Genomic DNA, 21,663 nt, shown 5'->3' on the forward strand with positions numbered 1-21,663 from the left:
CCTCCTCGAGAAGAATTAGAGTTCTTAACAGATAAATTGGCATCAGATGTTCAATATAAAACTCTTGCATGGCCACTGGGAAATAAGACCAACTAAAAGCAGGAAGAGTTTTATAGTTTGTTAATTAAATTAGTGAAACTAGCCGAAACCGGTTTGGCTCAGTGGATAGAGCGTCAGCCTACGGACTGAAAGGTCCCAGGTTCGATTCCGGTCAAGGGCATGTACCTTGGTTGCTGGCACATCCCCAGTATGGGGTGTGCAGGAGGCAGCTGATCGATGTTTCTCTCTCATCAATGTTTCTAACTCTCTGTCTCTCTCCCTTCCTCTCTGTAAAAGAAATCAATAAAATATATTTAAAAAAAAAATTAGTGAAACTAGACAGTTTCTTAACAAGTACTTTATAAAGTGGATACAGCCCGGCCCACATGGCTCAGTGGTTGAGCATCAGCCTATGAATCAGAAGGTCACAGTTCAATTCCCGGTCAGGACACATGTCTGGGTTGCAGGCTCGATTCCCCAATGTGGGGTGTGCAGGAGGCAGCGATCAGTGATTCTCTCTCATCATTGATGCTTCTATCTCTATCTCTCCCTTCCTCTCTGAAATCAATAAAAATATATTTTAAAAAATAAAGTAGATTCAAATTTTTATATGTAACATACACAAGTACATAAAAATTTGTTATAAATAAGGTGTGAGGGAAGGCCTGAGGGAAAGTGGAGGGGTTATCATTGGTGTCTGCCATGTATACATAACTTTATTAGTATCTGTTTTATAAATTCCCAATACATACTCATCACCTATAATAATAGATATTTTGCTCAAAGCTCAGAGAAGAGTATTTGATATGGACTCACCTGAATTAATGCATGATTATCTCTAGAAAACACTGAATCACCTGACAGCAAAAGAGGCTCGCTTTTCCCACAGCTCTCCTGGCTGATGAGTGTGTCCGCATAGTTGGGCTGGGGGAAGATCAGGTGACTCTTCCCGGAGTCCGCGGTGAGGGAGACCTCATGGGAATAGGTCTGCAGGAAAGCCTGCACCCCATCCACACCCACAAAGTGGGAAGCGGGCACGCCTGCAAACCCGCTTCCCGGAGCCTGGAGCAGGCGCAATTTGTGCCAGCGCCTCAATCTGAGTGCCAGCAGCATAATGACAAAGGCAAGGAAGACACAAGAGACGGCAGCCACTGCCACTACCAGGTAGAGTGTAAGGCTAGAGTCCTCAGGGTTGGCGGGAGACTCAAGGCTACTTAGGTCTGCCAAGACATCTGGGATGCTGTCAGCGACGGCCACAGTAAGTGTGACTGTGGCAGAGAGAGGGGGCTGGCCATGGTCCTGAACAGCCACCACCAGGCTCTGCTTGAGCGCATCTCTGTCCATTAGGGCCCGCGCAGTGCGCACCTCTCCCGTGTGCAGCCCCACCGCGAAGAGCCCTGGCTCGCTGGCCTTGAGCAGGAGGTAGGACAGCCAGGCGTTCTGGCCAGAGTCTCGGTCCACTGCCACCACCTTGGTCACCAGATAGCCGGGCTCTGCGGAGCGGGGTGCCAGCTCCACGCCGGTAGAACCATCAGTGGGCAGGGCAGGGTATAGGATTTCTGGCGTGTTGTCGTTCTGGTCCAGCACAAACAGGCTCAGGGACACGTTGCTGCTGAATGGAGGGTCCCCACTGTCCTGTGCCATCACTTGTAGCTGCAGGTCTCGGAACTGCTCATAGTCGAAGGAGCACAGCGCGTACAGGACTCCAGTGTCCGAGTTAATGGAGATGTAGGAGGACAGGGGAGCTCCCTGGACAGTGTCTTCTACCAGAGAGTACGTGACCTGGGCGTTCTCTCCATAGTCGGGGTCGTGGGCGGTCACGGAGACTATAGAGGCGCCTCTGGGGTTGTTCTCTGCGATGTAGGCGGTGTAGAAGGCATGAGAGAAGGCGGGTGGGTTGTCGTTGGTGTCTGCGACATTCAGTAAGATGTGAGTTTTCGTGGACAGGGGTGGACGCCCTCTGTCGGTGGCCGTCACCGTGATATTGTAGCTAGGGACCAGTTCTCGGTCTAGGGGTGTGTCTGTCACTAAGCTATAGTAAGTTCCGTAAGACTTTTCCAATTTAAAGGGCAGATTCTCTTGGATAAAACAGACCACTTGTCCATTTTCCCCGGAGTCTTGATCATTTACATTTAAAAGGGCGACCAGTGTCCCTTTTGGAGTGTTTTCCATAATGGAGCTGGAGAGAGAGGTGACCAGTACTTCAGGGGCGTTGTCATTCACATCCAAGACTGTAATGAGGACCTTGGCGCCCGCAGAATATCCTGCGTTATCCGTTGCTTGCACTTCCATCTCATAGAATCCTGATTCCTCGTGGTCCAGCTCCCCTTTTGTTGAAATGGTCCCTAAATTACGATTCAGCTCGAAAAGTTGGGCCGCCTTGTGGTCCACATACCGGAAGGAATACATCACTTCCGCATTGGCCCCTTCGTCGGGGTCAGTGGCGTTCACCCGCAGCAGCGCGGTGCCCACAGCCGCGTCCTCGGGGACGCTCACGCGGTACTCGGGCTGCGCGAACGCGGGGGCGTTGTCGTTCGCGTCCAGGACCGTCACGCGGATGCGCGCGCTGCCAGTGCGCACCGGGTCGCCGCCGTCGGAGGCCGAGAGAACCAGGTGGTGAACCGCCTTTTCCTCGCGGTCCAGGGCGCGCTCCAGTACCAATTCTGGGTACTTGTTACCGTCCGCTCCGCTTTGAACCGCCAGGGAGAAGTGAGTATTGTTACTGAGCTCGTAGCTCTGGAGAGAGTTTTTGCCGATATCCGGATCCCAAGCGTGGGGAAGGGGGAACCGCATCCCAGTGGCTGCGTTTTCACTCATTTTTATTTCTAAGTCACCTTCCCGGAAGGAGGGGGCATTGTCATTAATGTCCCTCACTTCTACCACCACCCCGTATATTTTCACTTTATCCTCCATCAAGATCTCCAGATTTAGCTGACACTTTACGGCCCCCATGCAGAGCTCCTCCCGGTCTATCCTGCCCGCGGTGACCAAGCTGCCGCTTCGGGGATTCAGAGCGAAAAGTTGCGTCCTACCTCCGGAGACGATGCGGACTCCGCGCTCCTGCAGTTCCCGGGCCTCCAGCCCCAGATCCCTGGCGATGTTGCCCACCTTAGAGCCTGTTTCCAGCTCCTCGGGAACTGAATAGTGGATTTGGGTGCATCCAGGTTCCCACAGAATCCCCAAGAGAACTCCCAGCAGGACCAGCCCTCTGCAGTCCTGGTGCAGTCGCGCAGGAATCATTGTCACTTTCCTGGAGAGTTATTTCCAGTCCTTCCCTTCACCATCGATGTCGATGTCAGGATCGCTAGGTCCGTCCTTGGAATCCGTGGGCCGGGGGACCAGAGCCCCTCCGTTCAGTTTCCTCGCAGTCCAGGGGGAGATGGTTAGTTTCTGGCTGTGCTTTGTGCTCCAGGCGCGTGCACAGCGGCAGGAAGGATCGCTCTGCTTTTCTCTCCCTGATTGGTGAACAGCGGCGCTCAGAGTCCTAACCAATTACTACACAATCTTGAACTCCGAGAAAAGATTTTTGGTTTTTAGACCTCAAATAGCTCCACCTACTGTTCTTCAAATAGGGATGGAAGTGGAGCCGATTAAAACGACATTTTTTTGGTTTTGTTTTAATGGAAACTTCAGGAAGCTTCTTTTTATTTCCCCAAAAAAATTTGACACAGGGCCACTGTCCTAAGATTATTTTCTGTAGCTGTAGGCATATTCTGATATTCCCATGAGCTTTTAAATGAACTTGAAATTTCTATACACAGTAATTCTATCCTTCATTGTAGTGCACCTGCGTTGACATCACCAATACCCCCCACAACATTCCTATTATGGGACATCTCCCTAGGACTTTTCCATGTTGAGAAATCATATGATAGAATAATTTAAAATTCCTCACTCAGCTATAAGTTGGGGCAAAATTTTTCATAGATTCTTAAATTTGCCTAAATGAAAGAACTGCTTAAACAGGGTGTTGACATTTACATTTAAAAACCAATCTTTCATGATAATATGGAAACCTAAAAATAAGAAATGTGATTGTACACATTATGGAAATCACCGGAAGTTTATAGTAGACACATTACCATTTAACATTTTTAGAACAAAATTGAAGCATTCCAACTTGCATTTACTGGAAATAAGGGTAGTACTCTATAATCTACTAATACATTATATTTCAAAAGAATGTGCAGTAAAATTAGTAATCCAAAGAATAATATACACTTACCTTTTTCTGGGTAACAAACCTAATTCCAATTACTGATAATTATTAGCAATACATTTAGAAGCCCATTAAAATGTAAGAAAAATTCTCACTGCTGTGCTTTCGTGAATGTAAATATTTATATTCCGAGGATAAGCACGTTTGGCAAGCCGACCATAAAATACTATTTTTTTAAATTGGGAAGACATATACAGGTGAATTTGAAGGGGAGAAAGGCATAAAATTGACCTACTCACTGGGATTCAAATAATCCCTAGCAAAAGTGCCTGAATATTATAAAATCATTCCTATGTCCCCTTTTTAAAGCCTTTTCTCATGCATTCTCCTCTTTGTAGTTAATAAAATTAAAGCAAACCATTTGCGGATGAAAGGCATTCATTGAAACTCTTGTGAGTAGAAGCAACAGAGTTAGAGCTTAACTTATTATTCTCCTCAGTGACACTTACTATCAAGGATGCATCATTAGAAAGATCTTGTGGCGGGACCATTTCTGGCGTCATAGAGAGAAAATTAAACATTGTTTTTTGAGAATCCGAGGCAACATGCATATTGTAGGAATAAGGCAAAGTTCCCTCGTTGTAGTTGGGAGAAATCCCCGGTCCAGTCTTAGTACAAAGACTATGCTGAAAGCAGCGCCAGGTAGCCAGGCTAGAGGAGCGTCGCAGGCGCACAGCAATGGCCAGAATCACCGCCAAGAGGAAGAGCACGGAGATCAAGGCCAAGGCCACCACCAGGTAAAATTGCAGCTCAGCCTGGGGGTCAGAAGGTGTGTGATGGTCGTTGAGGTCTGGCAGTGCCTCTTGAACACTGTCCGCAAAGATCAGGTGAAGCGTGGCGGTGGCAGAGAGAGGTGGCTGTCCCCCATCGCGCACAGCGACCAGCAGCCGCTGGCGGGCCGCGTCCCTGTCGCCCAAAGCCCTCGCTGTGCGCACCTCGCCCGTGCGCAGCCCCAGGCTGAACAGTCCGGGCTCGCTGGCCTGCAGCACGTGGTAGGACAGCCAGGCATTGTGTCCCGAGTCCGCGTCCACCGCCACCACCTTGGTGACCAGGTAGCCCGGCTGCGCGGCGCGCGGCACCGTGTCGAAGAGCGCAGAGCCGTCGGGCCCCAGCGCCGGGTACAGCACCCTGGGCGCGTTGTCGTTGCGGTCGCCCACCAGCACGCGCAGGCTCACGTTGGCGCTGAGCGCGGGCGAGCCCTGGTCGCGCGCCTGCAGCGTCAGCTCAAAGGCGCGCAGCTGCTCGTGGTCGAAGGCGCGCTGCGCGAACACCACCCCGCTGTGCGCGCTCACGGACACGTAGGACGACAGCGCCCGTGGCTCCAGGTCGCTGGCCACGATGGAGTAGGACACCTGGCCGTTGGGTCCCAGGTCGGGGTCGGAGGCGCTGACCTGCGCGATGGAGGCCCCGGGCGGGTTGTTTTCTGGCACGTGGACCAGGTAGGCTGGCTGCTGGAAAACCGGGGCGTTGTCGTTGACGTCCCTGATGTATAGGGTGACACTTCTGCTGGAGAAGAGGGGTGGCTTGCCTCTGTCGATGGCTGTGATGGTCACATTGTACTCCGGGGTCTGTTCCCGATCCAGGGCCCCATCTGTCACCAGCTTGTAGTAATTATTGGCGGAAGATTGAATTCTAAAAGGAACGTCCTCTTTTATGAGGCATATAACCTTCCCGTTTTCTCCGGAATCTTTATCGTGTGTTTTGAACAAAGCAATCACCGTCCCGGGCTCTGCATCCTCGGTTATGGAACTAGACACCGAAGTGAACACCACCTCTGGGGCGTTGTCATTCTCATCTAGAATTTCGAGTATAATTTTACATTTGGTGGCCATGCCTCCGCCGTCCTTGGCTTCCATGATTATGGTATAACTGCTACTGATTTCGAAGTCTATAGGGTTTTTGGATTTAATTTCTCCACTTTGATGGTCTAGTGTAAACATACTTCCAACTCCTGGTGTTTTGAAGGAGTACCTGATCTCCGCATTGATGCCCTCATCCTGGTCGGTGGCTGTCACCTTTAGCACAGAGGTGCCTGGGGGCAAGTTCTCTGGAAGGCTAACTCTGTACACATCCTGACTGAACACCGGGGCGTTATCGTTGGCGTCAGTAACCTCAATCCTAATTTGAGTGGTGCCGGTTCTGACCGGATCACCTCCATCCACCGCTGTCAGGACCAGGAGATGGGAGCTCTGTTGTTCCCGGTCCAGGGGCCTTTCTAACACCAATTCCGGGGCATTCTTGCCTTCAGCTTTATCCTTTACCATTAGAGAAAAGTGCTCATTATAGCTGAGTTGGTAACTCTGGAGAGAGTGAGGCCCTACATCCGCGTCTATAGCAGATTCCAAGTCAAACCGAGTTCCTGGAGTTGCAAGTTCATTGATTTGTAAAACAGTGCTATTTTGGGGGAAATGAGGTGGATTGTCATTTATATCTTCTATCATCACGTTTATGTGAAAAACATTTAGAGGGTTCTCTGCTACAATCTCTAAGGGCAAGACACACACAGGGTTTTGAGGGCAAAGCGATTCCCGATCTATTCTGTCACTCACAAGTAAGTTCCCATTCTCCGTGTTTATGGCAAAGTATTGTTTCTCTGCACTAACTCTGAGGTTGCGGGTCAATAAATCCCGTACCCGCAGCCCCAGGTCCTTAGCCAGATTCCCCACTACAGAGCCCCTGGCCATTTCTTCCGGAGTAGAGTAGCGGATCTGCTCGGAGAGCGCCCCGCAGAACAAAGGCAGCAGGAAGAGAAAGAGTACTTGCCACCGCCGCGGGGTCCTGCTCCTCTGCTTTGCCCTGGTGCCCATCCTTCCGAGCCCTGCTGCAGCCTCTGGCATTGAGAAGATGCTTTCTTTACAAATTGTGTTTAAATATCTACTTCCACCGCGTAGAAAACTCAAGGCTCCCAGTTTGAAGGCATCCCAGTCGGTATTCCGGAATCAGATTTGCCGAGCAGTGAGCCGAAGTCCGGACCCCTCGCCTTTCTACTTGCTTTTGTGACTGCGCAGAAAACACCCGGTGGATCCTGGACTCCAGCTTTTGCAGCAGTTGGCCAACAGCGGCGCCCAGAGTCTGCTTAGAAAACTGCAGGCAGAAGCCTTGCAAATAATGGGATTCTGTATTCCAACAGCTATGTTGGACTGATGTCTAGGAAAGGAGGCAATTAGTGCGTTTTGGATGTGTCTGTTTTCCAGTGTTTACTTCAAAAGAAAGTTCCCTAGAGATGGGATCCAATAGAAGAGCCATAAACCCACCATTGAGAAAAGTTTGTCTTTTTCAAATCAGAGGCAGTGCAGATATTGGAAGAACAAAGCAAAATCTCTCCAGACTTAGAACAAAGACCACGTGAGAAAATAGCCCCACCAAGTGGTATGGGGAAATTTTGACAGCCATGAAATGACACCTAGTATTAGATTCAATCTTATGTGCAGATTAATTTCCCTCCTCCATTTATCAGGAAACTGGAGGAGCGCTTAAAGCTATATAGGTTGTACTCAGGATAAGGATGGCCAATGACATCAAGTCTTCCTTGTTACTTATAAAAGATATTTATGAAAGGGATCATTAAGTGTTTTACACTTACATCATAAACAATATAAAAGAATACCCTAGTAGGTTACCATAGGAATTTAATGTCATGAAATGTGAGGCTGTTTTATTTGTCCTTTTATTTAAATGGACCATATGTTGCACTTTATTACTACCTCTGAGTCAAAATAATCTTCTTTGTAAAAAAATATATTTTATTGATTTTAGAGAGGAAGGGAGAGGGAGAGAGAGATAGAAACATCAATGATGAGAATCATTGATTGGCTGCCTCCTGCACGCCCCCTACTGGGGATTGAGCCCACAACCCAGGCATGTGCCCTTGGCCAGAATCGAACCTGGGACCCTTTAGTCCACAGACCCACGCTCTATCCATTGAGCCAAATCAGCTAGGGCCAAAATAATCTTCTTAATCTCAAGTTTCAAAGCCAACCTTTTCTATTTTCTAGGATCTTGGTTGCCAGCTCCTAACTAGTTCAGACTACATTTTAAAAAATGTTTTTATTGATTTTAGAAAGAGAGGGAGAGGAAAAGAGAGAAACATCAATGTGAAAGAGAAACATAAATTAGCTCCCTCCTGAATGCCCCCCACTGGGGATTGAGCCAGAAACCCAGGCATGTGTCCAGACCTGAATGGAATCTACAACATTTTGGTGCAGGGGACAACACCCAACCAACTGAGCCACACTGACTAGGGCCAGACTACATTTAAAAAAATATGGAATATCCCCCTCTTCCAGCAAAATACCTCATATCCTTTTTATTCATCTAATTTCAGTTCAAGTAAAATGTGTTAAATCTTTTTTCTCAGTTTGGAATTCCACAAGCATAATTCTATCCCTAAATGCTCAAACACACTAACATTTTCTTGACGTCAAGACAAATTTAAGCATTTGTTGTAAGACTTTCCTTTCCTACAGTTGAAATTCTTCTCACCCAAACATTAGATACTCTATGTAGAGTTAATTACTAAGGCCAACTCCTAAAGGAGAAAGGAAAACTGGAAAGGGAACATGATTATGCTAGTAATTTGGACAGAATATCTAGAAGTAGTGGTGTGAGCATGAGGAACCATAGTGATTATGGAGATGATTCCTGCGGTCTAATACCCTAGATAGGTCTCCTCTCCTTGACTTTTTTAGACCTTGCTTCAGATAACACATGTTAGTAGGTAACTCCTAGGGCAGTGGTTCTCAACCTTCCTAATGCCGTGACCCTTTAATATAGTTCCTCATGTTGTGGTGACCCCCAACCATAAAATTATTTTCGTTGCTACTTCATAACTGTAATTTTGCTACTGTTATGAATCGTAATGTAAATATCTGATATGCAGGATGTATTTTCATTGTTATAAATTGAACATAATTAAAGCATAGTGATTAATCACAAAAACAACATGTAATTATATATGTGTTTCCCAATGGTCTTAGATGACCCCTGTGAAAGGGTCGTTCAACCCCCAAAGGTGTTGCGACCCACAGGTTGAGAACCGCTGCCTAGGGCTTCAATAACAAGTTGGTTATAAATATAAGAACTGAGTATACTTAGATATAATACAAAGGGAGTTTATGAAGGAAATAAAGAGGGAGTCCATGACTTGTTGGCATATTGAAAACAAACAAAAATATCTAGAGGAATACCCACTCCATCTCTTATATTCACAACTATTCCATATGAATAAATCTGAAAAATGTAGACATGTTTAACAGATTTGAAAATAACTTTCTGAGGGGCACTGGATCAAAAATAAGCATTTCTGTGTCTTTACATTTTAAAAAATCTTCAACACACACTAAAGTACAAGTAAAAGAATAAAAGGGAATAACATCAGTTCAACAATTCAATTATTTCTTCAGAACTATCTAATGCGCTAACTGTAGAAATAGAAAGATGTCTAGAACTTAAGGAAAAAAGTGTGTTCTATATTTCCTCTCACAAGGGAGTCTAGTAATTAAAAGGCAGTCAACATGTCTGTTTTGGTGGGATAAATTAATGAGACAAAGTTGAAATAATCAACAGGATCTAAACATATTACCAGCCATCAAAAATGAAAATATAATTCTTTTTGTGCTCAGAGAAAAGTTTACATGTGTAAATGTGGACATATGTGTGTCTGTGTATATAGATAGATAAGAAAAAGAGCTAGAGAGACTATGCTATTGAATCAACAGGGTCAAATCTGGTCATTAGAAGTAAAGCAAATAATGGTAGAATATAATTATAATCATGGAGGCAATGCAAAGTTGAAATAGGGAAATAAAGAGAAAATGTTTGCAAATCATAACCAGTTTACACTGATAGTCACAGACACTGATAGAAAAATATTCTTAAAAGTCAATTTACTATAAAGCAAGCCATAATAGCAAAACTGCACCCTTGGACTCAAAAGAAAATATACCAAACTAAAAAAATGACTTTCAGAAAACCTTTTTGAAAAATGATGGTAGTTTGAATAAAGGTAAAATACACAAACTCACATGTATTGCTCGAAGTCTGTATGAACTGAATATGCCCCCCCCCAACAGTTTTCATAATAGGCTTACCAAAAGAGCCACTTAACAGACTTGTGCAGAGACACTAATAATTGGAAGGCAGGAAAAAAATCTCACCTGATTACTTGTAGGATTACTTTTGCCTATACCGGTAACTGAATCTTCAACTATCAAGAGAGGCTCGCTTTTCCCACAGCTCTCCTGGCTGATGAGTGTGTCCGCATAGTTGGGTTGTGGGAAGATCAGGTGACTCTTCCCGGAGTCTGCAGTGAGAGAGACCTCGTGCGAATAGGTCTGCAGGAAAGCCTGCACCCCGTCCACGCCCACAAAGTGGGAAGCAGGCACGCCTGCAAACCCGCCTCCAGAAGCCTGGAGCAAGCGCGATGTGTGCCAGCGCCTCAGCCTGAGTGCCAGCAGCATGATGACAAAAGCAAGAAAGACGCAGGAGACCACCGCCACTGCCATCACCAGGTACAAGGTGAGGCCTGAATCATCAGGGTTGGTGGGAGACTCAAGGCTGCCCAGGTCTGCCAGGACCTCTGGGATACTGTCTGCTATAGCCACAGTGAGTGTTACGGTGGCGGAGAGAGGGGGTTGACCATGGTCTTGGACCGCCACCACCAGGCTCTGCTTGAGTGCGTCTCTGTCCAGCAGGGCCCTTGCCGTGCGCACCTCACCCGTATGCAGCCCCACCGTGAAGAGCCCTGGCTCGCTGGCCTTAAACAGGCGGTAGGACAGCCAGGCATTCTGGCCTGAGTCTCTGTCCACTGCCACCACCTTGGTCACCAGGTAGCCAGGCTCTGCAGAGCGGGGTGCCAGCTCCACACCAGTGGAGCCATCAGTGGGCAGGGCAGGGTACAGGATCTCTGGTACATTGTCATTCTGGTCCAGCACAAATATGCTCAGGGACACGTTGCTGCTGAGTGGAGGGTCCCCACTGTCCTGTGCCATCACTTGTAGCTGCAGGTCTCGGAACTGCTCATAATCGAAGGAGCACAGCGCGTACAGGACTCCAGTGTCTGAGTTGATAGAGATGTAGGAGGACAGGGGAGCTCCCTGGATGGTGTCCTGGACCAGGGAGTAAGTGACCCGGGCATTTTCTTTGCTGTCCAAGTCAAGTGCAGTCACTGAGAAGAAGGAGGCTCCCCTGGGGTTGTTTTCAGAAATGTAGGCGGAATAAGAGGAGTGAGCAAAAGTGGGTGGGTTATCGTTGTCATCTGCTACATTCAATGAAATATGAGTTTTTGTAGACAAGGGTGGACTTCCATGATCTGTAGCTGTCAATGTTATATTGTAGCTCTGGATCTGCTCTCTGTCTAGCGCTCTGTTTGTTACCAACTTGTAATAATTTCCATAAGTCTTTTCTAAATTAAAAGGCAGATCGTCAGGAATGAAACAAGAAACTTGACCATTTTCTCCAGAGTCTTGATCTTGCACGTTTAGAAGAGCAATTACTGTACCCGGAGGAGAGTTTTCCAGCACTGAGTCAGTAGAAGACGTGATCGTTATTTCTGGAGCATTATCATTCACATCCACAACTGTGATCAACATCTTAGCAGTCGTTGAGAGACCTCCACCATCTTGTCCTTGAATTTCCATCTCATAGAACCTATATTTCTCAAAATCCAGAGGCCCCTGTATTGAGACTTCTCCAGTTCGAGAATCCAACTGGAATATTTCAGAAGCTTTGCTTTCCATATTCCGGAACGAATATACCACTTCCCCGTTGACTCCCTCATCTGGATCAGTTGCGTTTACCACAAGCACCCGGGATCCAGAGCTGAGGTTCTCGGGAACACTCACTCGATACACAGACTGTGTAAACTTTGGGGTGTGGTCATTGACATCGAGGACCACCACCCGAATGGGAACAGTGCCCCGGCGGATGGGGTCTCCTCCATCTAAGGCTGTGAGAAGGAGGAGGTGGGCAGCTTCTTTCTCCCGGTCCAGGGTCCCCTCCAGCACTAGCTCTGGATTCTTAGCCCCATCAGTTATGCCTCCAACTTGCAAAGAAAAGTAACTATTAGGGTTGAGCTGGTAGCGCTGAAGTGAGTTCATTCCTACATCTGGATCCCTGGCGTTAGGAAGGGGAAATCGCAATCCCGGAGTTGCGTGCTCACTGACTTTTATCTCTACGTCCTCCTCCCGGAAACTGGGGGCGTTATCATTAATATCCATTATCTCCACTTCCACTCCGTAAATCTTCAGGGTATCTTCCACAAGTATCTCCATATTTAAAAAACAGGAGGACGCCGTCTCACAGAGCTCCTCCCGATCTATCCTACCTGCAGTGACCAAGCTGCCACTTCGCGGATGCAGAGCGAAAAGCTGCGTCCTACCTCTGGAGACGATGCGGACGCGGCGCTTCGCCAGCTCCCAGGGCTCCAGCCCCAGGTCCTTGGAAATATTGCCCACGAAGAAGCCTTTGTCTGTCTCCTCTGGCACCGAGTATCGGATCTGCCCGGCCCCAAACTCCCGCAGCGTCCCCAGGAAAATGTATAGTAGCACCAGCCCGCTGCGGTCCAGGCGTAATAGCTGATTCGCCATGGCAGTGACTGAGCCGATATCCCGAGGTTTCTTGAGCCGGTTTGTCCTGACTCAGCCTGTGTATCTACAAAGTCCCGGGCCGACTGCACCCAAATATATCAGAGAGCGAAGGAAAGTCCGTACTTTAAGTTTCCAGCATCAGGATCTGTGAGTATCCATCTCTCTCCACTTTGTGTTATAGAGGTAGGGGAGGGAGTGACTCTGTAGCTTGCAACTTCCCATTCCCTGGTTGGTGAACAGCGGCGCCTAGAGCCCAAACTTATTATTGCAACGAGTAAGAAAACCCAACAAATGTGCCTGTTCTATAATAAATACACTCACCTTTTCCAGAATCATTCCTACTGCATATGTAAAGCTTAAATTTCAGACAACAGTTATATGATGTGATTTACGAGTTAACCAAGAGCACTTTTGGAAAGATTAATTTTTAAATTTTAACAATTTAATTTTAACAATTTTTAATTGTTTAAAAATTTTAAAAAGTTTTCAAATATTACTGGAACTGAACACTTGCAGGTTAGATTTGGTCCCTATTAATTTTTACCAACTGAAGAGAATAGCATTTGTTGATGTGGAACTAGCACGGTCCTGACAAAATCATCAGATAGGATGCATGGTGATAATTCTTACTAATGGTTCTTTTTTTAAAAAAAGTTTTTTTTATTGATTTTTTACAGAGAGGAAGGGAGAGAGATAGAGAGTTAGAAACATCGATGAGAGAGAAACATCGATCAGCTGCCTCCTGCACACCTCCTACTGGGGATGTGCCCGCAACCCAGGTACATGCCCTTGACCGGAATCGAACCTGGGACCTTTCAGTCCCGCAGGCCGATGCTCTATCCACTGAGCTAAACCGGTTTCGGCACTAATGGTTCTTTATTGAGAAAAATAAAGATGAAACATTTGAGAAGATTTGGATGGCCTTAGGGTTATTTAAAATACCATTATATAAAATATACCTGTATTCCATATCCTTAATTAAAAGGTATTCTATTTCATGAAAATTTCATGAGATTTCTCTGTATACCTACCTTAAAATGCATTTGAATATTAGAAGGATCGCAGCATTGTAAACTTGAGTCTTAACAGTGATACTCATAGGTCTGACCAAGGATTTATTTTAGAAACTCTAGCAAGAGATTGAACATAGGATCTTGAAATAAAAGCACTATATTGATATATACTGGCATATTGGAATATAAAAAGCATTATTTTAACTGCTTACCTGTTTAAAAGTCTTCTTATTTGCTTCAACACTAGGAGTTAGTATGCCAGCCAATAGCGCTAACGAGCTATCTTTGTTGAGAGTATCTTGTTTAGCTGGACAATGATCGGCGGATGTGAGAAAATTTAATTCCGGGTTAGTTTGATCCCCAGGCACACACAGATTATAGGCATAAGGCAAAGTTCCCTCACTGTAGTTGGAGGGAATCTCTGGTCCAGACTTGGAACAGAGAACAGACCCAAAGCAGCCCCCAGTGGCGGGGTTGTAAGAGCTTCGCAGGCGCAGAGCAATGGCTAGAATCACCGCGAGGAGGAAAAGCACGGAGATCAAGGCCAAGGCCACCACCAGATAAAACTGCAGCTCAGCCTGGGGGTCAGAGGGCGTGGGGTGGTCGCTGAGGTCTGGCAGCGCTTCTTGCAGGCTGTCAGCGAAGACCAGGAGCAGCGTGGCGGTGGCAGAGAGTGGCGGCTGTCCCCCGTCCCGCACGGCGACCAGCAGGCGCTGGCGGGCCGCGTCCCTGTCGCCCAAAGCTCTGGCTGTGCGCACCTCGCCCGTGCGCAGCCCCAGGCTGAAGAGTCCGGGCTCGCTGGCCTGCAGCACGTGGTAGGACAGCCAGGCATTGTGTCCCGAGTCCGCGTCCACCGCCACCACCTTGGTGACCAGGTAGCCCGGCTGCGCGGCGCGCGGCACCGTGTCGAAGAGCGCAGAGCCGTCGGGCCCCAGCGCCGGGTACAGCACCCTGGGCGCGTTGTCGTTGCGGTCGCCCACCAGCACGCGCAGGCTCACGTTGGCGCTGAGCGCGGGCGAGCCCTGGTCGCGCGCCTGCAGCGTCAGCTCAAAGGCGCGCAGCTGCTCGTGGTCGAAGGCGCGCTGCGCGAACACCACCCCGCTGTGCGCGCTCACGGACACGTAGGACGACAGCGCCCGTGGCTCCAGGTCGCTGGCCACGATGGAGTAGGACACCTGGCCGTTGGGTCCCAGGTCGGGGTCGGAGGCGCTGACCTGCGCGATGGAGGCCCCGGGCGGGTTGTTCTCTGGCACGTGGACCAGGTAGGCTGGCTGCTGGAAAACCGGGGCGTTGTCGTTGACGTCAGTGACGTGCAGGGTGATGGTGGTGCTGGAGGAGAGGGGCGGCTTGCCCCTGTCGGTGGCTGTGATGGTGACATTGTACTCCGGGGTCAGTTCTCGGTCCAGGGCCCCATCTGTTACCAGCTTGTAGTAATTATTAGAAGAAGAATGAATCTTGAATGGAACGTTTCTACTTAAATTACATGTGACTTTTCCATTTTCACCGGAATCCCAGTCCCTTGTTTTGAAGAGGGCCACAACCATTCCTGGACGGGAATCCTCCAAAATGTGATCAGAGAGGGACGTGATGATTATTTCCGGGCTGTTGTCGTTTTCATCTAAAACTTCTACAATTACTTTGCACTGTGTAGAGAGAGATCCTCGGTCCTTTGCTTCTACATCCATTACGTATCTTTCTACTTCTTCAAAATCCAAGGGCTGGTGAATTACAATGTTTCCTGTTGCAGAATCCAGAGAGAACACGTGCTGGGCTTTATCAGCCACACCAAGGAAGGAGTAGGTGACCTCTGCGTTGGAGCCTTCGTCTTGGTCAGTGGCGCTCACCTTCAGCACAGAGGTGCCTGGGGGCACATCCTCCGGAATGCTGACCCTGTACACACTGTGGCTGAACACAGGGGCGTTATCATTGGCATCCACCACCAGGATTCGGATCTGAGCGGTGCCGCTCTGGGGCGGATCCCCACCATCCAAGGCTGTTAGAACCAAGTGGTGCGAGCTCTGCATTTCTCGGTCCAGGGTCTTCTTCAATATTAATTCTGGATATTTGCCACCATCGGGATTGTCTTTCACCACCAATGAGAAATATTCATTAGGACTTAGTTGGTATTTGCTCAGTGAATTCATATTAATGTCAGGATCTTTTGCAGAGTCAAGAATTGTTCCCGTTCCTAGGCTGACAGATTCACTGATTTCTAAGTTTATTTCATCTTTATGGAATTGAGGGGCATGGTCATTAATATCCTCAACAACCACAATGATATGGAAAATGTTTAAGGGATTTTCCACCACGGCTTCCAACTGCAACTCACATCTTCTCCTCTCTCCGCAAATCTGCTCGCGGTCTATTCGGTCCTTCACCAGTAAGTCCCCGCTCTCCCTGTCTATACTGAAAAGCAGCTTCTCCGCGCTAACTCGCAGCTTCCTAGAGGACACATCCAAGACACTGAGCTCTAGATCTTTGGCGAGATTCCCCACCACCGAGCCCTTGGCCAACTCCTCAGGAATCGAGTAGCGGATCGGCTCACAGAGTGCGCGGTAGAACAAAGGCAGCAGGAAGGGAAACAGTACCTGCAGCCGGCCAGCTCCGCGTCTCTGTGCGCAGCTCCCTCCCATCGCGCGCTCTAGTTCTCGCTGGGTCCCAGTCTTCCCAGTTGGAGAAAGTGCACACTATCACGCTGGAAAACCATTCAGCCCAGGGCAGGCGGAGTCCCCAGTCTTGGGGCTGGGAATCCGCTTGTGCTCGGAGAGTCTGCACAACTCGGAGCCCTAGTGTATGAACGGGTTTCCTTCTGTGTTGGTGGCTGCACAGGAAATTCTAGGCTAGAGGCTGAGGACTCCCGGGCGTCGGCGCTTGCCCTGCACTGGCCGACAGCGGCGCCCAGAGGCCTCGTGTGGAACCGCAGCCTAAGTTTTCTCCATTTCAGGAAATCTTTTTCTTTGAATGTTAGGAGCTAAAATATTTGACTCTTATTCCTCAGTGATTCCGTTTTCATCATGAAACATGCTTTTCCCATAGTCAAAACTATGTATTTTTATATTTTAAAAATTTACATAAATGTGAAAAGATAAAAGTATTTCTTTCAAAAGTCAACAAAAGAGTGTAAAGTGAAAAGTAGGTCTCTATCTCACGGTCCACTGCTATCCAGTTCTTCCATCCAGAGGCAATCATTGTTTTTCCTTTTAAGAGTAAATTATTTACAAAGGCAAATACTGAAGATAAGCAAAAAACCCACATTTTTTTGTCTTCGATCCTAGTTTATATTCGCTAGGAAGTATTAATTCATCCCTCCATATTTGGTAGCTAGTACGCAACCATTGCCATGTTGATTACAATAATATGAAGTGTCCTGTGTTTAAGTAATTATATTTAAAAACATTTTCTTACAATAGTTACCATGTCAAAGTAGTTATTTTAAAAATCAGCATTTTTCTAGATAAAAGAATTGAGATGGCTGCATAATAATTTTGACTCTCATGGACAGAAATTTTAAGTGACAGTTTCAATGATTTAAAGGTTAATAACTATGGCCCAAAAGTTTTAGATTTTTCATCCTGTGTTCTCCTTCCACACACCTATCATTGAATAAATGTTGAATGACATGAAAAAAGTAATGTTTTCATAAGTATGTTGACATATATTAGGACACTCTTTGCCTTTATGCTAACATATTAATTTGGAAGAATATTAGTAATGAACGTAAGAGATCAAACCAAATACATCACTATCTTCAATAACCCAAATAGATTCATCAGTAACTCCACTGATAATTTGCTTAGGATAATTTTGTGTACTTCTCTGCTTATATTCGGATCAGATATCCTACAGAAATAACATTTTTTTTAACTTTAAATTTATTTTCGCTCAATTTCAGAGTTTCAGGTGGTTCTTTCTTCCACTACATTCAGGAGCTACTGAAATACTCTTGGCACACATCCCTTGGGAACATGTACAACCCATCTGTCTCCCCAATCTCTATATATTTTTCAGCCTCAGAGATTGGAGAATTTAACCAAAAAATAATACAGAGAGAGAACTTAAAATGTGCATAATTTAACCTTCTATATGTTTTCTAGAAACCTGATTGAGCAAGGAAAGTCAAATTAAAATGCTATGTCTTCCACACTATGGTATGAAATTAGAATCTCAGGCAAAAAAAAGATATTGCAATGTTACCAGATATGATTGCACTTGGGAAAATTTAAGCACACATTGTGATGATTTCTTATAAAATACTGATGAAAAATCTAAATCTCTAGGAAGTAAATTCAATTGTGATTGTCATTACAAGGTATAGTTTAAAGAATATAACCACAAAGGTGTACTTCTGCCCTTCTCCTTGGGAAGGAAATGAGTGGCCTTGTGTTTGAGTTATGTTTCCAGTGATGTCAATGCATTTGTTTCTGACATTTACCTGTGTTTACCAGACTTGCCTTCAAAATCAGAGCTAGGATTTCAGCATCTGACCAAAGGACAGCACACAAAACTATAAAACATAAGGCTCTGCAAAACTAATGGTAACAATCTTATGATGATAGATCTTCATTGCCATTACATATATGTTTATCAGAAAGTAAAGCCATAGTCTTAATAACTGACAAGTTCTATTCTGGAATATTTTAGCAAGAAGCAAATCGAAATGGATAATATGAAAGAATAAAGATTAAAAATTCCCATCGATATGCTGCAAACCTAAAAACAAAACCAATCATAATTTTTTAAATGAAAGGAAAGGAGTAAAAATAGAACTCACTGGAACCAAAGGGGTATCTTCTATAAGAAACTTCGAATCATCTAACAAAGACAAAGGATCCTTTTTCTCGCAGCTCTCCTGGCTGATGAGTGTGTCTGCATAGTTGGGCTGAGGAAAGATCAGATGACTCTTCCGAGAGTCAGCAGTGAGGGAGACCTCATGGGAATAGGTCTGCAGGAAGGCCCGAACCCCATCCACGCCCACAAATTGCGAGGCGGGCACGCCCTCCAACCCGCCTCTTGAAGCCTGGAGCAGACGAGATGTGTGCCAGCGGCGTAGTCTGAGTGCCAGCAACATGATGACAAAGGCAAGGAAGACACAGGAGACAGCAGCCACTGCCACCACCAGGTACAGCGTGAGGCTGGAGTGGTCAGGGTTGTTGGAAGGCTCAAGACTTTCCAGGTCCGCCAGGACATCTGGGATGCTGTCAGCCACGGCCACAGTAAGTGTGACAGTTGCGGAGAGAGGGGGCTGGCCATGGTCCTGAACTGCCACCACCAGGCTCTGCTTGAGGGTGTCTCTATCCAGCAGGGCCCGTGCAGTGCGCACCTCTCCCGTGTGCAGCCCCACCGCAAAGAGCCCTGGCTCGCTGGCCTTCAGCAGGCGGTAGGACAGCCAGGCGTTCTGGCCTGAGTCTCTGTCCACTGCCACCACCTTAGTCACCAGATAACCTGGCTCTGCAGAACGGGGTGCCAATTCCACACCAGTGGAACCATCGGTGGGAAGAGAGGGGTACAGGATCTCTGGAGCATTGTCATTCTGGTCCAGCACAAATAGACTTAGAGACACATTGCTGCTGAGTGGTGGGTTACCACTATCTGTGGCAGTTACCTGCATCTGTAGGTCACGAAACTGCTCATAGTCGAAGGAGCGAAGTGCATACAGGACTCCTGTGTCAGAGTTGATGGAGATATAGGAAGATAGCGGTGCCCCCTGGATGGTGTCTTCAGTTAGAGAGTAAATAATCTGAGCATTCTCTTTGCTGTCAGGGTCTAGTGCAGTCACTGAAAAGATGGAGGCACCTCTTGGGTTGTTCTCTGGGATATAGGTAACGTAGGATATGTGAGAGAAGGTGGGTGGATTGTCATTGATATCTGCCACCTGCAGGGTGAAGTGAGTTTCCATCGACAGGGGTGGACTTCCTCCATCTGTGGCTGTTACAGTAATATTGTAAGAGGATACCTGCTCCCTGTCAAGAGCCCCATGCGTCACCAACCTATAGTAACTGTCAATGGACTTTTCTAACTTAAATGGTAGATTTCCTGCTACGGAGCAGGTGACCTGTCCATTCTGCCCAGAGTCTAGATCGTGCACGTTTAAAAGAGCTATAACAGTCCCCAGAGGTGAATCTTCCTTCAGGGGACTAAACAGAGATGTGATGGTCACTTCTGGACTGTTGTCATTTACATCTTCTACTGTAATCAACACTTTTGCAGTTGCAAGATATGCTCCTCCATCTTCTGCTTGTATTTCTATTTCATAGAAGCCTGTTTCTTCATAATCTAGGTTTTCTGATATTTTTATTTCTCCAGTATTTTTGTTTAGTTGGAATTTCAGTAATTGTGTATCAGGTAATTTTCGGAATGAATATGTCACTTCTCCGTTGGCTCCTTCATCCCTGTCGGTAGCAGTGACTGTCAGCAGCTGTGTGCCCACAGGCAAGTTCTCCGGAACACTCACTCGGTATTCAGGCAAAGTGAAGACAGGTGCGTTGTCATTTGTATCGAAGACAGTGACACTGATGAGGACAGTGCCAGATCGGAGAGGGTCACCCCCGTCGGAGGCAGTGAGGACCAGGTGGTGCTGTGCCTCTTCCTCCCGATCCAGAGCGCGCTCCAGCACCAGCTCCGGGTACTTGACACCATTGGCACGGCTCTGAACTGCTAGAGAGAAGTGCCTACTAGGGCTGAGCTGGTAGCCCTGTAGGGAGTTCACGCCTACATCCGGATCAACAGCTTCCGGGAGAGGAAAACGCATCCCTGCAGCGACATTTTCATTGATTTTTACGTCTAGATTTTCCGCTTGGAATTTGGGGGCATTATCGTTGATATCAGTTACTTCTATTTCTATCCCGAAAAGTTTCACCCTATCTTCCACAAGAATGTTAAAACTCACCAGACACCGCGCGCTCTGAGCGCAGAGCTCCTCCCGGTCTATCCTGCCCGCCGTGACCAAGCTGCCACTCCGCGGATTCAGAGCAAAAAGCTGCGTCCTACCTCTGGAGACGATGCGGACTCCGCGCTCCGCCAGCTCCCGGGGCTCCAGTCCCAGATCCTTGGAGATGTTGCCCACGAAGGAGCCTTTGTCCAGCTCCTCAAGCACCGAGTAGCGGATCTGCCGGGCATCAGACTCCCACGGCGCACTGAGAAAAAGGCAAAGCAGGACCAGCGCGCAGCGGTCGGAGCTGTTCCTTTGAGCGGCCATTGTTTGGTCACGGAATTCTGGCAATGTCCTCACTGGACACGTTGCGTGTTTTGACCGGTCCCTTTTTCTTCCTCTGGCTGCAAGGAGTCTCTGTAGGCTGAGCACCTTAAATTCTAGAGTGAGTGTGGCTGCAGCCCCGGAGCTGGTTTGTAGGAACTGTGGAGCTTTTGTGTAGTTGGAGCCCCGAGAATCCGAGAATCCGAATGGAGCGCTGGCTGCGATTCTTTCCTAGTAGGTGAACAGCGGCGCCCAGAGTCCTCAGAAGTTACTGCACCCGCTATGTATACCATAAAAAACAAACGCTACTCTTTGTTGGAGATTTTATTTTATTTTACATTACTTCTTTGATTTCTTGGCTGATATCATTAAATAAACTATTAGTAGCTTTCTTTACTGGATAGAATAAACTGGAATGAAAGTACTATAAAATGCGAAGTGAAAATAGTTCGTTAAATATGTATCTCAACACTTATTTTCTCAACAGAAATATATCCAGAGGTAAGTAATGCTTATTTTATTTCATATGAGCTTCTAAAAATATTCAGAAGTCTTACAATTTTATTTTAAATTTAGATTTAAACAATCCAATTGTTTAGACATTCATATAGAAAC

At 47.0% G+C, this 21,663-nt stretch overlaps 1 protein-coding gene across 22 annotated transcripts in view; it reads right to left on the bottom strand.

The window, feature by feature from the left end:
- Window positions 1-21,663, bottom strand: part of LOC139010384 (protocadherin gamma-C4) — a 162,199-nt gene that overhangs the window by 59,628 nt on the left and 80,908 nt on the right. The window contains exon 1 of one of the 22 annotated variants that reach the window (XM_070414749.1): window positions 18,628-21,352. The exons of 16 other annotated variants lie outside the window; for them this stretch is intronic. In XM_070414749.1, coding sequence (XP_070270850.1) covers window positions 18,628-21,051 — 2,424 coding nt within the window. In that variant the 5' untranslated portion in view covers window positions 21,052-21,352. Of the gene's footprint in view, window positions 1-855; window positions 3,518-4,707; window positions 7,306-10,413; window positions 13,021-14,068; window positions 16,094-16,444; window positions 16,505-18,627; window positions 21,353-21,663 lie in introns of those variants that run through there. 5 more of the 22 variants (XM_070414770.1, XM_070414768.1, XM_070414747.1 and 2 more) reach the window with 5 other exon arrangements.

This window comes from Myotis yumanensis, unplaced genomic scaffold (assembly GCF_028538775.1).
Source record: "Myotis yumanensis isolate MYYU_CA2020_CCGP unplaced genomic scaffold, mMyoYum1.0.hap1 SCAF_5, whole genome shotgun sequence".
NCBI lineage: Eukaryota > Metazoa > Chordata > Mammalia > Chiroptera > Vespertilionidae > Myotis > Myotis yumanensis.